The 15,261-nt window shown below is 36.4% G+C and overlaps 1 protein-coding gene across 9 annotated transcripts in view; it reads right to left on the bottom strand.

Moving 5' to 3' along the window:
- Window positions 1–15,261, bottom strand: part of LOC114328495 (glutamate-gated chloride channel) — a 713,764-nt gene that overhangs the window by 133,863 nt on the left and 564,640 nt on the right. For all 9 annotated transcript variants that reach the window (XM_028277355.2, XM_028277357.2, XM_028277354.2 and 6 more), the window contains exon 8: window positions 5,322–5,462. In XM_028277355.2, coding sequence (XP_028133156.1) covers window positions 5,322–5,462 — 141 coding nt within the window. The remainder of the gene's footprint in view (window positions 1–5,321; window positions 5,463–15,261) is intronic.

Here is a 15,261-nt window from a genome sequence, read left to right as displayed (position 1 = left end):
AAAATCAACCAATTTTGCAACAAACCAAATTGGGATGGATTGTTAGCGGTCCCGTCCCTCCGAGTGCTTGTTCTTTGAACACAACTATTGACTCTTGCTTATTAACATCTTCTAATGACCAGCTCCAATCTAGCATTGAAAACTTCTGGAAAATAGAAGAAAATTATAACTTGTCTTCTTCTTCTAAGTATACTCAGGAAGAGGAAGAGTGTGAAACTTACTTCAAATCTACCACAATACGTGACAACACGGGTCGTTTTCAAGTGAGCCTGCCCACTAAACCTCAAATTACTCAACTTAATGAATCTTATAATTCCGCTGTAAAACGATTTTTGTCAATTGAAAGGAAACTTCAAAGAAAGCCTTTGCTAAATAAAGCATATAACGATTTTATGTCAGAATACATCACTTTGGGACATATGTCTCCCATTGGTCTACAGACGGACAAATCGAGTTCGACAATATCTTATTATTTACCACATCATGCTGTCGAGAAGCAAGAAAGTTTAACTACCAAAACCCGTATCGTGTTTGACGCATCATCTCCCACCTCAACAGGGTTATCCTTGAACAATGTACTCAAGATAGGACCTACTGTACAAAGCGATCTATTTTCTATAATACTGCGTTTTAGACAACATAATTTTGTTTTAACAAGCGATATTGAGAAAATGTATCGCCAAATACTGATTGATCCTGAACAACGTAATCTTCAACGCATAATATGGCGAAATACTCCTACGGAAACACTTTCCACTTATCAGCTAAATACCGTAACTTACGGCATGGCATGTTCATCCTACCTATCAACAAGGTGTCTCAAAGAAATATCAATTTTGGTAAAAGACGATTTTCCAATTGAAAGTAACATATTAGAACTCGATACTTATGTTGACGATGTAGTGACTGGTGCCTCCACCGAGGAGGAATTAATCTTAATTCGTAAAAATCTAACCTCCATTTTAGGTTCATTTGGTTTCGTTTTACGAAAATTTGTCTCAAATAGTGACGCTATATTGCCCAATCTAAAGTTAGAAAACTCTAACGCTGAATATATTATATCAGACTCACCCAATAATAAGGCTCTTGGCATATCTTGGAACTCTCAAGCCGATTCGTTTAATTTTAAATCTAAAATAAAACCTCCTTCAACTCTAGTAACAAAAAGAACGATTTTATCAACCATTTCATCAATTTTTGATCCTCTGGGGTTCCTTGGACCCATGATTATCCAAGTAAAAGTTTTAATGCAAAAATTATGGATCCTTAAAATTGCATGGGACGATCCGGTTCCCTCAGAGATTTATAAGACTTGGAAACATTTTATCGATAATCTTTCACTTGTAAATGCATATAATATTCCAAGACAAGTTGTTTCAAAAAATTCCTCAAACTTTGAGCTTCATGGGTTTTCAGATAGTTCGATTAACGCATATGGCGCTTGCATCTACATAAGATCCGTTAGTCCACAAGGCTATATACTCAGCAATTTACTCTGCGCTAAATCACGCGTAGCTCCTTTAAAGGCGATTTCATTACCTCGACTTGAGCTTTGTGGCGCTCTTGTTCTTGCTCGTCTTGCTAAAAAGATAACTGATCTTTTGGATTTCAATATTCAAAGAACTTACCTTTATACCGACTCCACAATTGTTTTAAATTGGTTATCTCTTGAACCTCGTATTTTAAAAACCTTTGTCTGTAACCGTGTATCAGAGATACAACAATTATCAAGCATTGACAATTGGTATCATACACGCTCCGATTCTAATCCCGCTGATATCTTATCCAGAGGAGCCACTCCCACTGATTTACATAATTCTGAATTATGGTGGCATGGTCCCACGTTCTTATCTCAACCAAATGAGACCTGGTCCACAATTAATCACATTTCTAACTTTACAAAAAATTTAGATCAGGATTTACCAGAAATAAATCCAAAATCTATTATATTGTCCACCCAGGAAATCAAATCTGATATAGTTTCCCTGCTTATCGAAAGAATCTCCAGCTATTCTAGACTTATCAATGTAACCGCATATTGTCTAAGATTTATATCAAACCTCAAGGTTGCCAAAGAGTCTAGAATGTTTGGTGATCTGACCGAGCATGAAATCGAAAAGGGAAAAATACTTCTTATAAAGCACATTCAATCTCGCAATTTTCTTGAAGATATTCAAATCCTAAAAAAGCAAGGTCAAGTGATGCCTTCCAGTAAACTTAGCTCCTTGCATGTTTTTATAGACAAAAATGATATTATAAGAGTTGGTGGTAGATTGCGAAATGCCGATCTACAATACTATTCCAAACACCCTATTTTACTTCCTGACAAAACCCATTTTACTGAACTCATTATTTCCCACGAGCATCAACGAAATCTTCATGCAGGAGCTCAAGCAACTCTATCATTTGTTCGTCAAAACTTTTGGCCCCTGAATGGAAGAAATGCTGTTCGAAAGGTTTTACATAAATGCATTCCTTGTTTTAAATCCAGCCCTAAGACCATCAAAAACCTAATGGGAGATTTACCCCCTTCTCGCATCACTATGTCTCATCCCTTCACGCGCTCTGGCGTAGATTATGCTGGACCCTTTCTCTTGAGAGAATCAAAGTTTCGTACTCGTCGCTTAAGTAAAGCATATATTTGTGTGTTCGTGTGCATGGCTACAAAAGCGGTGCACATCGAGCTAGCTAGCGAATTAACCTCTGAATGTTTCATTAGCGTTCTAAGGCGTTTTACTTCTAGACGCGGGTTGTGCACCGATATTTATTCTGATAACGGTAGTAATTTTGTTGGAGCCAACAACGAGCTACTAAAGATTCATGATATTTTAACAAATTCCAATATTAAAAACTTCTCCCAAGAAAGCAAAATTAATTGGCACTTCATTCCCCCAAAATCTCCTCATTTTGGCGGTATATGGGAAAGTGCTGTAAAGTCAATAAAAACTCATTTACGTAAACTGATACTAATCCATTGTCTTACGAGGAATTGTATACCTTGTTGGTGCAAATTGAAGGAGTACTGAACTCCCGGCCTCTGTTTCCTCTGAGCAATGATCCTAACGATATGGAAGCCTTGACGCCCGGACATTTTTTAATTGGGCATCCTATAAACATGGTCTCTGATCTAAAGTTAGAAGGATCCATAAACCGATTATCCCGCTACCAGCACTTGCAGCTTATGCTCCAGCACTTCTGGTCTAGATGGAAAACAGAATACCTACATACACTACAGCAACGCTACAAATGGCGCTTTGAGAAAGACACACCCAATCTGCTAGGCAACATGGTTCTTCTAAAAGACGAACATTCTCCTGTATATCAATGGACTCGAGGCCGTATTTGTGAACTTCATCCTGGCAAGGACGGTGTTGTGCGCGTTGTTAGTGTATTAACGTTAAATGGAATAGTTAAACGCAGTGTAACTAAAGTTTGTCCTCTACCCATCGAAATGGACACTGACACTCTCTAATAACTAAATTATATCAAACGAACTTTTTTATTCATTTTATTCATTTTTGTTTCCTTTGTAAACGTACCTTGTTTTTTATGCTTATAACCAATTTGTTCTATTTACTTTATAGTTGATATGCATAGCCTCAGCCAAGACTTTGTCCCATCTATTATTTTAATACCTTAATGTATTTAAATAATCCAAGATTATTTCAAGGGCGGCGGTATGGTTAATGCGTTGTCCCTACATGCTGAGCGAACGCGGCTTTAGTCCCATAGCAACGCTCAATACAAACAAAAACCTTGGCCGACGCGGTGTAAATTGATTTTGATTGTCATAATTTTCTTCGCTTGATTAAAACGGCATAATATTTAGCCATCCTTTTAATTCTACCCCAAACGAGCAGATACCTACACCGAATAGTGATTCTAGGTCTGCTCACCGTGGCTGTTCCAACCGATTAGAAATACAGTCCGCTCTCAACCCCAAGAAATTAAAAAAGAACAGCCCGTTTCAGGGTTGGTAAAAACACGGAATGAATATTTTCTGAGTTTTCTTAAATGGAACAACCTGTATTTTAGTATTGTAATGAAATTATATTTTATGGTACTTTTTTATTTTATAAGCATTCCCTATACCTAACTGCTTTAATTTGTGAGTTATTGGTGATTCAAGCCAAACATTAATTGCAACAAAAAATACGTGAAATTTTATTACGTTGGCCTTGAAAATATTCAGTCACAAATAATTTTTCGGAAATAAATACATAATAATCTAGACTGATCGTTAAAATTCCCAATAATGGTTGAGCTATCAAAATACGTACGTAGTTAAGATTGTTGGTGCGATTAACAATTAAGCACAAATTAAATAAAGCAGTTAGGTATAGGGAAGGCTTAAGAAATAAAAAAAGTAACATAAATATCATTTCATTACAATACTAAAATACAGGGTGTTCCATTTAAAAAAACTCAGAAAATACTCATTCCGAGTTTCGACCAACCCTGTATACTAAAATTCAACAATTAGCTATAATAATAATTTCTGACAATAGTAGACTATATTAAAATCATTTGAACATAAATAAAGTTCTTGATGTCAAACTACTCCAATTCTACAGGGTGTGAAAATTGCTACGAAATTAATAAAAAAAACCTAATTATCTTTTAAACTGCCCTGTATAACAATACAAAACCTCATATTTTAAGAAATAAGACTTCGAGTAGAATCCAAAATTGTAAAAATATACAGGGTGTCCCATTAAAAAAAACGAAGTTATAAGCAACTTCCGGTATAACCGGAAGTAGCAAATAGATGAAAATATTTTCATTAAATAGATCGCTCTTCAAAACCCCTTCATGCCAATTTTTATGAGTCTGTCGCCTTTAGTTCTCGAGATATTTCTAATAGGCCCTTTATCTGCCTCACCCTGTATAGGTTAATTGTAATATTAGTTATTAACAAAAAATGACGATTTTCCTTTATTTTTTAGTTTGCGGCGCAACAAAATGACTTTCAAAAATAGCCATTTTGAACGTTTTTCAATGTTTTAAAAAATAAAACTTTCTAATTTTATGTCAACTAATTAGCTTTTAAAAGGGCTGCAAAAAATAAAAACAATCCCGTTATTTGTACTAATTTGTTAATCATTAAAAAACACTTCCGAACTCTAGGCAGGAAACAGAAATGTTTTCTTTCTATAGGGTTACAATAACTAAAAAAGTTGTCGGATACCTCAACTATCCCGGTCTTTTTTTGCTTATTTCCCTGGAGTAATAGCACGCATTCCTTAATGATTACGAATAATGTATTGATTTGTACAAACCGGGAACAATTTTGAAGAATTCACTTTATTTAATGAACTTACCTCTCCAACTAGATTTGATGGGACACACCAGCGTTGAATTATTGATGAGATAAGCGTTCAGAGTCATCAGACTGGGGGATTTTCGTAAAACGTCTTCACCGTTTTTCCATACATATTTTATCGCAGTCATCTCATAAGATACTGAAAAGGAAAAATGTCGGTTTAGGTGATTCGATGCAATAAACAAATATGTGAATACAGGTGCTTTTTATTTATGCCTACATGGTATGTGATATAAAGTTTTTCACATATTTGTCAACAATTTATACAACACCTGTTAATAGATTTAAAAATATACAGTGATGAGTGCGCTAATAACCGGCAAAATAACGCAAAAGATGGAAAACATGATACGTTATGAAATAAAAACAGATGCAACTTATAAAGGTGGAAAATTATCAATATAAACCTATAAATTTACGTCATATTAACACTATGATAGTTTCCCACCTTTAGACGTATCGGAGGAGTATGGCAACTGACACTGTGACAGGATTGTCACAATTTTATAAAATTCTTCTGTCGCAAAGTTAGTTGCCTTATTTGTCTGATACATTTAAAGGTGGGAAACTATCGATAGTTATAATGTAATATAATGTAAATTTATGAGTTTCTATAGATAATTTCTCACCTCTACCTCTAGAAATAACTGTTTACAATCAACGTTTGCAGTGCTGATATACGTGTTTGTAATTGAAACATGATGCTCTACAAAGAACTTCACAAGTCATCCCAAGATCGAAAGATTATGGTTTGCTATTTTCTTTTCAATTATTTGTAGCTTTCGAGGCTTTTGGATCAATCGCTGAACGTTCCATATTCCAATTCCTTGACACTTTCTTAAATTTATTAGTTTTGGGTTCAGTCGAATAGTTTGTATAAGATGATCATACTTGGAACCATGATAACGTCGAGAGTGAATCAGGTCTCTACACAATCTATCTTTCTTTCACAAATTCTCATGAAAATATATAGTGCAGTTATTCCCCTTTACCTTATGTAATACACTATAACCATTCAAGCTGCTCCAGTCACACTTGTGGTAGTCCAGTTTCAAAACGACTGCTGGTACAGATGATCGCTGCTACTCTTCACCAGGGAGGGATACGAAATAGACAACTACATTTTAAAAGGATAAAGGGAGGTGGCATGGTTTCTCTTAGTAAGAAATTGAGAGCAAAGTATGATTCGCGTGGGTAGGGTAGCTTCCCTTGTGTAGACCTATTATCTACTGGGAAAGTGCCTTCCTGGGTCTAACATATACATAGCTAAAATAATGAAGTACTTCATCAGAACGCTGGATTTTTGCTTCACGCACATCAAATGATCGACTTAAAGGAACAAATCAAATATCCTGATTATTAGATTTTCTTTATTTAAAGAAGGTTTTTCTTGGATGTTTTTTTTAATTATTTGTATTAGGTGACAAAATTAAGTCATCATGCGTCACACCAGTTGTAATGAATACGTTGTGTTTGTTTAATTATACAGAGTGGTCCGTACGTAATGTGCCAATCTGAAATGAAAGTTTCATTCCATTTATTTTCACATGGTAGTTATCTTGTGCTCATAAGAGAAAAACAAAATGTTCGCTGTTTTCATTTCCAGGTTTTTTGTTTCTTGCGACAGATGCCTGTCGCTAGATATTTCTACATCCAGTTATCTACAATTCATTACCTGTTCCATTATATCGTTGTCCACTACTAATTTATATTTAATTGGGTTCTTGGATATTACCATCGATTGGTTTTCTCTGTTGATAGTCTCAGGTTATACTTTTCGGCGGTTATTTTAACTTTGTAAGTCATCTTCGTTTTCGGCTATTAAGATAACATCATCTGGGTAACAAACTATTCTCCTGGTTCGGTTACCCATTTTGTATTCCTGATTCATTTTGTTAACACTAGCTATAACTTCACCCATTATCAAATTAAATAGGCATGGGCTGAAGCTGTCACCTTGTCTAATGCCGACATTGATTTTGATTTCTTCCGTGTGCCCGTGTGTGGTTCTTATTCTTGTTTTGTTGGATCTATTGAGCTCTTTGATTATGTTTCTATATTTCTGATTTCTGTGTTTCTTTTCAAGGAGAGTTCGTTAACACATCCTTCAATCGTACCCTATCGAATGTCTGTTTCAAATATACAAAGCATCTGAACGGGGGCTAGAAAATAAAATGAGGAGCAAAAATAAAGTGAGATATTAGAGAGCATCTAGTAGTAGCAGTAATGATAAAAGAAAACAATAGAAATATATTTAATTTCGATGACAAATATTTGTTTTTAGGAGTCCAAGTCAAAATATTATCAGTAGTAATTGCACAAGAGCTCTAAAATTATTGAATTTTTCCCGAGTGTCACTTTGACAGTTTTAATTTCACGAGCCGAAGGCGAGTGAGATTATTTCAAAATGTCACGAGGGCAAAAATTCTATATTAAATTTAGAGATCGAATGCAATTTGTTGCGATTATTTCATGAATAAAACTGTTCAAAACCAAATTTTATTGTACGTTATTTATGTAAGTACAAATTAGTACAATTAAACACAGAGTTTTTATAAATATTTCACGGTTGAAAGTCATCACTTTTATAACTTTAAAAACATTAATTGTCATTAATGTTACTGAATGTATTTTTTCGTAGCAAAGAAGGGCATCTGACGTAATATACTTGACGACGGGAAATTATCAAAAATTATCGTTTATAATATCACAAGAGAGTGAGAATAAATTGAAAATATTGCGACAGTTTTTCGAAAATTTCTTGTCTGGCAATAGACACGAGAGCCCTCAGGGCTCGAGTGTCTATTGCCCAATGACAACAAATTTGAGAGAAAATGAAGCATTATTTTCTTATTTATTCTTACTGTCGTGTGATATTCGTAAGATTATTTTTAATACGTATATTATGGATATTTTCTTAAATGTGACAGTTGTCAAAACTAGGAAACTGGTTGCCATTAAACAGAAACAATCTACTTAAAAAAATTTCATCGGTAATTTTCTACAGTAGATAATTCTCAGTATAATTGTAATCTGATTGGACAGAATTAAACACGTGATCAAATATCTTACTATACGATTGGAAGTTAAAATCATTAAAAAATGATCGATTTAATTTAGATTTCTGTAGCTTTCTATTGGTCAGAATCTCCTATGAATGAAATAATCAAAAACTTTACATTTTGTTCATTTAAATGTAGCTAAAAGTTTCTTAAAAATAAATCTTATAAACTTAACATTGTCTACTTCTCGTGGTTGTTGCTGTCTTTCCAATTCCGATGTTATGGATATAAATTCAAAACATTTCAAACTTTCCTTTATATACTTTCAATTTCAGCCTAACTGCTATCCACCAAAATAAACTTGCCAAACTTTGCCAACTTATTCCACTTAGTTTTGATTTTCAAATACCCCGCAATTTGTTTTCGAGTTATATTTTGGCGTGGCGTGTTCCGATTCAGCCCGACTGCATTCTCAAACGTCTACAGAATTTTTAATATCTGCTAATGCTTACCACATAACTTAGCACATTTCATTCATCTCAATTCTCTCAAAAATTACGGAACAAATGAAACTGGCATTATTTATTGCTGCACGCTGTTTTAATGTCGTAAACGAGGCAAAACGAGGATCAGTGAATGGGAATTATACAATCCTGCTAAGCTACAGACGTTTACAAATGATTTTGTTAACGACGGACGACTAATGGCTCTATAAATGTGGATTAGATTGCGCAATGAATCAATAAGATAATCAGACAGATGAAGATGACCAACAATATACAGAATAAGCTACGAGGAATATGCCAAATTGTCATACTTTTAAGGATCTGGACTAAGGATTATATCTTAAGTTCTGCAATGGTGATGTCTCTTGTAGCCCGTCCATTGTAAATTCCCGGCCTAATTTGTCAGGTTCCAGGTCACTGACTGACCTCTCTTTATAAACTGCTTGGGGTGCTCTTGTCGTTTACGTGTGTCACTCTTCTGTAGAATTTGTGTAGTAATCTGATCCTGATAGTTGGTCCATCTTGTAGGTGGTCGATCAACGCTTATCTTGTCTTCTCTTGTCTCCACTCCAATAACCTCTTTGTCCATTGACCATATGTCATTCTAGCTATGTGTCCTGCCTATCTTCATTTTAGTCTGGCTATCCTTTTGATGACGTCAGTCACCTTGGTTATTCTCCTGATCTCTTCGCTTTCTATTTTGTCTCGCAGAGTTATTCCTAACATGGATTCTTATCTGCGTGACTCTCAGTTTAGCTAGGCTAAGTGTTTCTGCTCCATATGTCAACACTGGGAGGACGCACTGATTAAATACTTTTCTATTAAGACATGTTGGCAACTCACTTTTAAAAGTTTCTCAGTTTTTCATATGCTGCCCACCCAAGACCTATTCTTCTCTTCAGTTCATGAGTCTGATTTTCCCTGCCAATCTTAATTTCATGTCCCAGGATCAGAGCCTATTTTACTTCAAATCAGGCCCGAGGCACTACACAACTTTCGGGCCCCTAAAGTTGATTTAGTAATAATAATAATAATAATAACTGTTTTTTGGCGCGGAGAATTTACCATAAGCAAATGAAAACAGATAGCTACTGAGTTTATACGAAGGATAAAACCATAGAGGTATATATTAACATAGAGTGAGCTTACCTTCCGCGCTTCCTGACGACAAGATCTCATGGACTGGTTTGCGGCATCTCTTTCTAACACATTGTATCGAGAAACTAAGATGACATTAAGTGTGAGTATACATACGGAAGGGGAAGACAACTGTCGCAGCTTTACTATGCGTAAGAGTGAAACAGCACTAATCCAAATAAAAAAGATGGTGTCGTCACTTCGCTCTGAATGACACTCTCTCTATGCTAATATATAACTCTATGGATAAAACGGCTGCTTCGTTCACAGTAAAAATTTGTTTAAGGCACTAAACACCTACGCTTGCTCCGCGCTTAGCTATTTATTTGGTATTGTTAAGTGGACAAAAACAGATATAGAAAATCTTCAGCGAAAAGTACGAGCACACCTCACAAAGGCACAAAACACCATCCTAAAAGTGCAGCAGAAAGAACGACAGTACCACGGAATCTAGGAGGAAGAGGACTTATGGATATAGTTGAACAATTAGATAAACAAATTGCTAATTTAAGAACTTATTTTCAGATTCAAGCTGAGACATCTACTCTACATCGAGTTATTTGCGCAGTAGATGAGACAACACCGATCAAACTGGGGGCACCAGAAATGCGCATAAACCACCTCACTAAAGACGAAAAAATGCGCACCTGGATGGGTAAACCTCTGTACGGGCGACATCCCAATGAGGTCAGCCAAAACTACGTCGACAATACAGCGTCGAACTATTGGTTGACATCAGGAAAGGTATTTCCTGAAACGGAGGGTTCATTACTGGCCATTCAGGATCAGGTTCAGAAATTACCTGAAATATATCATCAAAGACCCTCAGGTACAAAATGACAGATGCCGATATGGATGTCAAGCCCAAGAAACCATCCAACATCTTACAGGGGGCTGCCAGGCATTTGCTGCAACTGAATACAAGGAACGGCATGACGCAGTGGGAAAAATCCTTCATCAAGAGATAGCTATCCAGCTGGGACTTCTCCAAACGGACCATCTCCCTTATTATCAATACGTCCCCGAGAGTATGCTTGAGGATGGCAACTACAAGCTATACTGGGACCGCACTGTGCTCACAGACCAAACAGTAGCACATAATAGACCAGATCTCGTACTAGTTAATAAATTAACAAGACAAACAACACTAATTGATGTGGCGATACTTAACAACAATAATCTACGTAGTAAATTTACTGAAAAGATCGCCAAGTACAGAGATCTGGAAATTCAAATACGAAGGCAATGGAGAATGCAAAGTACCCAGACGATACCGATTATTATGTCAACTACTGGAGTCATTCCGAAGACCCTCCTCGAAAGCATAAAAAAGCTGGGTCTAAATGAACACCTTTATAAGACCATGCAGAAAGCTGTACTACTCGCGACGGCCAGATGCGTACGAAAATTTCTGGGAGAAACTCCAGCATACCAAGTCACCTAGGGCTCGATAACACGGAAAGAGTCCCACCATAGCTCAATCCTTTTGATACCGTAGGTATCTGGGAATAGTCAATTTTACCCTTAGAGAGAGTGTAAGCCGTTTGGCTAAATCTGGATAACTGTTTTAAATGAGTTGCAGATTTGCAGTTTTGCACGGTCATATAGGTTGAAGGTTCACATTAAGATAACTGAAATTAAAATTTTAATCGCGGCCAAAGAGACACGGCACAAACAGGGCAAATTTTCTAGATTTTGCTTCACGTTAGAAATATCGGAAAAACTACTTCTCAATCTTATTCTAACTCTAACCCCACATACCAAATTGTCTCAGTTGTCCCGAGATGCATCTCGGGCCAAACAATTTTAAGTTTTAGGGTCCGGACTACAAATAATGAAAAACTAAAAATGCGAATTTTGTCACGAGATTTGGTATGTTGAATTAGAAAAATATTTGGAACAACTTTTTCAAATAACTTTTTCTGACGTCTCCAACGCCAAACACAATATTGAAAATTTACCATTTCTGGTTATATCCAGTTGTGTAACACATTCACTAATTTTATCAATACATTGATTCGGTCGATTATTTATAAAATATTGAAATTACCGATTTAAATGTTTTGGTCCCTCCCCCATATTGCTAGGAAAAGACTTATTGACATTGTCGATTTCTATAGGCGACGACGGAGATGTACTTGACAGGTAAAGTCGCCTGGAATTTTAACAGTGAAGTCATGCATTTATCATTTCCTGTTCGTAAAATGAAAGAATTTTGAAAATTTATTTTGTTATTGCTATAAAAAAAATTTTAGTAATCTTTCCGGGCCCCATTAAAATGCGGGCCCGAGGCAGGTGCCTCACGTGCCTAGTGGTAAAATAGGCCCTGCCCAGGATTTATATCTATCTAAGAGCTCTATTTCTTTCCCACCAATACTGATGTTCTAGTTGGGTACCACATTTGGCGTGGTTGAGTTGTACTGCCTTGTCTCCGACAAGACTCTTTAATCATTTTCAGGCTTTATTGAATAGTCGCTGTAGATAGGGATTTCTCATCATATAACTGGCAGTAGTTTTTGTGCAGCCTGCAAATGGTTCTAAGGTCTTTACAGGGATATAATTGGTTTACAACTCCAAAGCATATCATTGCCTAACGCCATTTTGGATTAGGTTAAAGACCTTTTTGAGGCACAAGTTACTTAAATTATTACTAGAAAATATTAGGTCTGGGTTGTGTCCTCTTTTCCATCTTCCATTATTAAAGGATCATGGCTGCTTCGGGTGTTGGATGAGAGTAAGTCGGATATTTTTAGCCCAGCGTTCCACTCGTTCACTATCTTGATTTCTCCATAACTCCAGGATTTGCTGTGGCTATTGTAGGTATATCATCTAGTGGGGATTAAAGCAGAAATTTTGGTTTTGGTGGCTTGTATATGGAGAATATATCGACTTTTCTAATCTAGCATACCCAAATTTGGTCTAAATATGAAAATTAACAACTAAATACACTAAATACACCAAAATAAACTTGCCGAACTTTGCCAACTTATTCTACTTAGTTTTGATTTTAAAATACCCAGCAATTTGTTTTCGAGTTATATTGTCGCGTAGCGTGTTCCGATTCAGCTTGACTGCATTCTCAAACGTCTACAGAATTTTTAATATCTGATATTGGTTAGCACATAACTTAGCACATTAATTTCATTCATCTCAATTCTCTCAAAAATTACGGAACAAATGAAACTGGCATTATTTATTGCTGCACGCTGTTTTAATGTCGTAAACGAGGCAAAACGAGGATCAGTGAATGGGAATTACATAGTCATGTTATTCCTGTTAAGCTACAGACGTTTACAAATGATTTTGTTAACGGTAAACGACTAATGACTATATAAATATGGATTACATTCATGAATCAATAAGATAACCAAAAACATGAGAGGATGATTTTAAGACATATAAGTAGCTAAAACTGAATATGACTAACAATATACAGGGTGAGTTAAGAAGAATAGGTCAAATTGTAACTGTATGCTTAGAATTAAAACATGTTTTGTATCAGTATCTGAGGTCTCTAGCGGCACTGAGGTCTCAATCTGCCTACTCCTCAGTATCGAGTGACGTCCGGTCTTACGAATGAATGAATGAATGTTTTATCCCCGTTTAGGCCTAGGCCTCTTCAGGGTACGGAATCTCCCTTTTGGGAGCGTAGGGGTGGCATTTGAGAGTAATGCAGGTGGAGAAGCCAATCTGCTAGTGGAGAGGAGGCTTTAGAAGGTGGTTGAGTTTGTTAATTAGCACAGAAGCTAAGGAGTGAAAGTTTAAAAATAGACGAACCACTCTGCAGATCTACTCTGTGGATCCACAAGGTTAGTTTCCGATGATTAGCTGTAAATTCTTATGTAAATTAAACGTGCCATTCCAGTCGAGCGATAGTGGCCAGCCACTGTCGATGTCCATTACAAAATTGGGCTACTAAAAATCGCCTCTTTCAGCCACTTTGTGGATCCACAGAGTAGCGCTGCAGAGCGAACCGTCTATTTTGCGCTAAGTGAGTAGAATGTTGTGAAGCAACCTTTTTGCCTAACCAGCGAAGGAACCAGGATGTTACCAGCGGACTTGGAAACGGTTCTTGGATCAGCGTTTGGAGATGCAGCTTGCTACCTGCGATATATTAGGAGACCTTGATCTAGGAAGTTCATTTCTGGCCAATTGTAGAAGATTGGCTGGAGGCAATGCAACTTTATTTCTGGGTTTCCTGGTGAGTATGTAGCCTAACCTATTGCAAGGCGTTATAAGAGCATCTTTAGCTCTGGTGTTTGAGCCATTTATCGTACGTAGTCCATACTTGCTGCCGAGAGAACGAATTCGCTCCTGTAAAGGGGAAATTTTAGCGAGTGGATTTTCCAAAACCGATGGATATCGCCATTGCTTTCTGAGGTACTTTCTGAGAATTCTACGTTCTTTAGAATCGATGATGTTGTTATATCTGGTATTAAGTGGTGCGTGAAGATATGCCCCGTAGTCGGCAATATATTATAATATACTATATTATAATATATTATATTATTATAATATATATATATATATATATATATATATATATATATATATATATATATATATTTTGTACAAATATTATCGACCGTAAAACAAATAGAGTTTTCTTTCAACTGACCGAATTGCCGTTATTCAAACATTACTATATATATATATATATATATATATATATATATATATATATATATATATATATTATATTATGTAGGTTTTATAGGTGTGTAGGAGAGTTCGGCTTGACGTGCCTCCAAACCTTCCACATAGCGCTCACAAGCTTTTTTCCTCACCTTGTCTGAATTGTTTTTGATATCATTCTTTCAGTTGAGAGTCCTGCTAAAGTGAAATCCCAAATAGATCACCGATGAACGAAATTCGAGTTGGTATTCCTGTAGGGCTATCCTAGCTCCTTAGTTTTGGTGCTGTTAGAATGTCTGAAGGTGATCAATTGGGGTTTTGTTGGATTGGGGGATCTACATTTGTTACACCACTTGACTATTTAATTGGGTTTGTGCCCTGTCGAATACACAAGAGTGCTTCCGCGTACCATGTGCGGTGCCTACAGTAAGAAGGACGGTATCGTCGGTATATAGTAGGATTGACTCGGTTCGATTAATGGGGTGGGGGGACGTCACTGTTGTAGATAATGTATAATATTGGACCTAAGATTGAACCTTAGGGGACTCTAGCTAGTGGAGTGAACCGGTCTTACCCTGTGTAGCTAGTAGCTACTTTTATACCCTCAGTATGCGTGGGAATGGTATACGCGGGAACGGTATGCGCGGGCGCTCTTTTC

The sequence above is a fragment of the Diabrotica virgifera genome, chromosome 9, assembly GCF_917563875.1.
Source record: "Diabrotica virgifera virgifera chromosome 9, PGI_DIABVI_V3a".
Classification (NCBI taxonomy): Eukaryota; Metazoa; Arthropoda; class Insecta; order Coleoptera; family Chrysomelidae; genus Diabrotica; species Diabrotica virgifera.
Note: the sequence above shows the minus strand (reverse complement) of the source record. Positions and strands in the feature narration are given on the sequence as shown.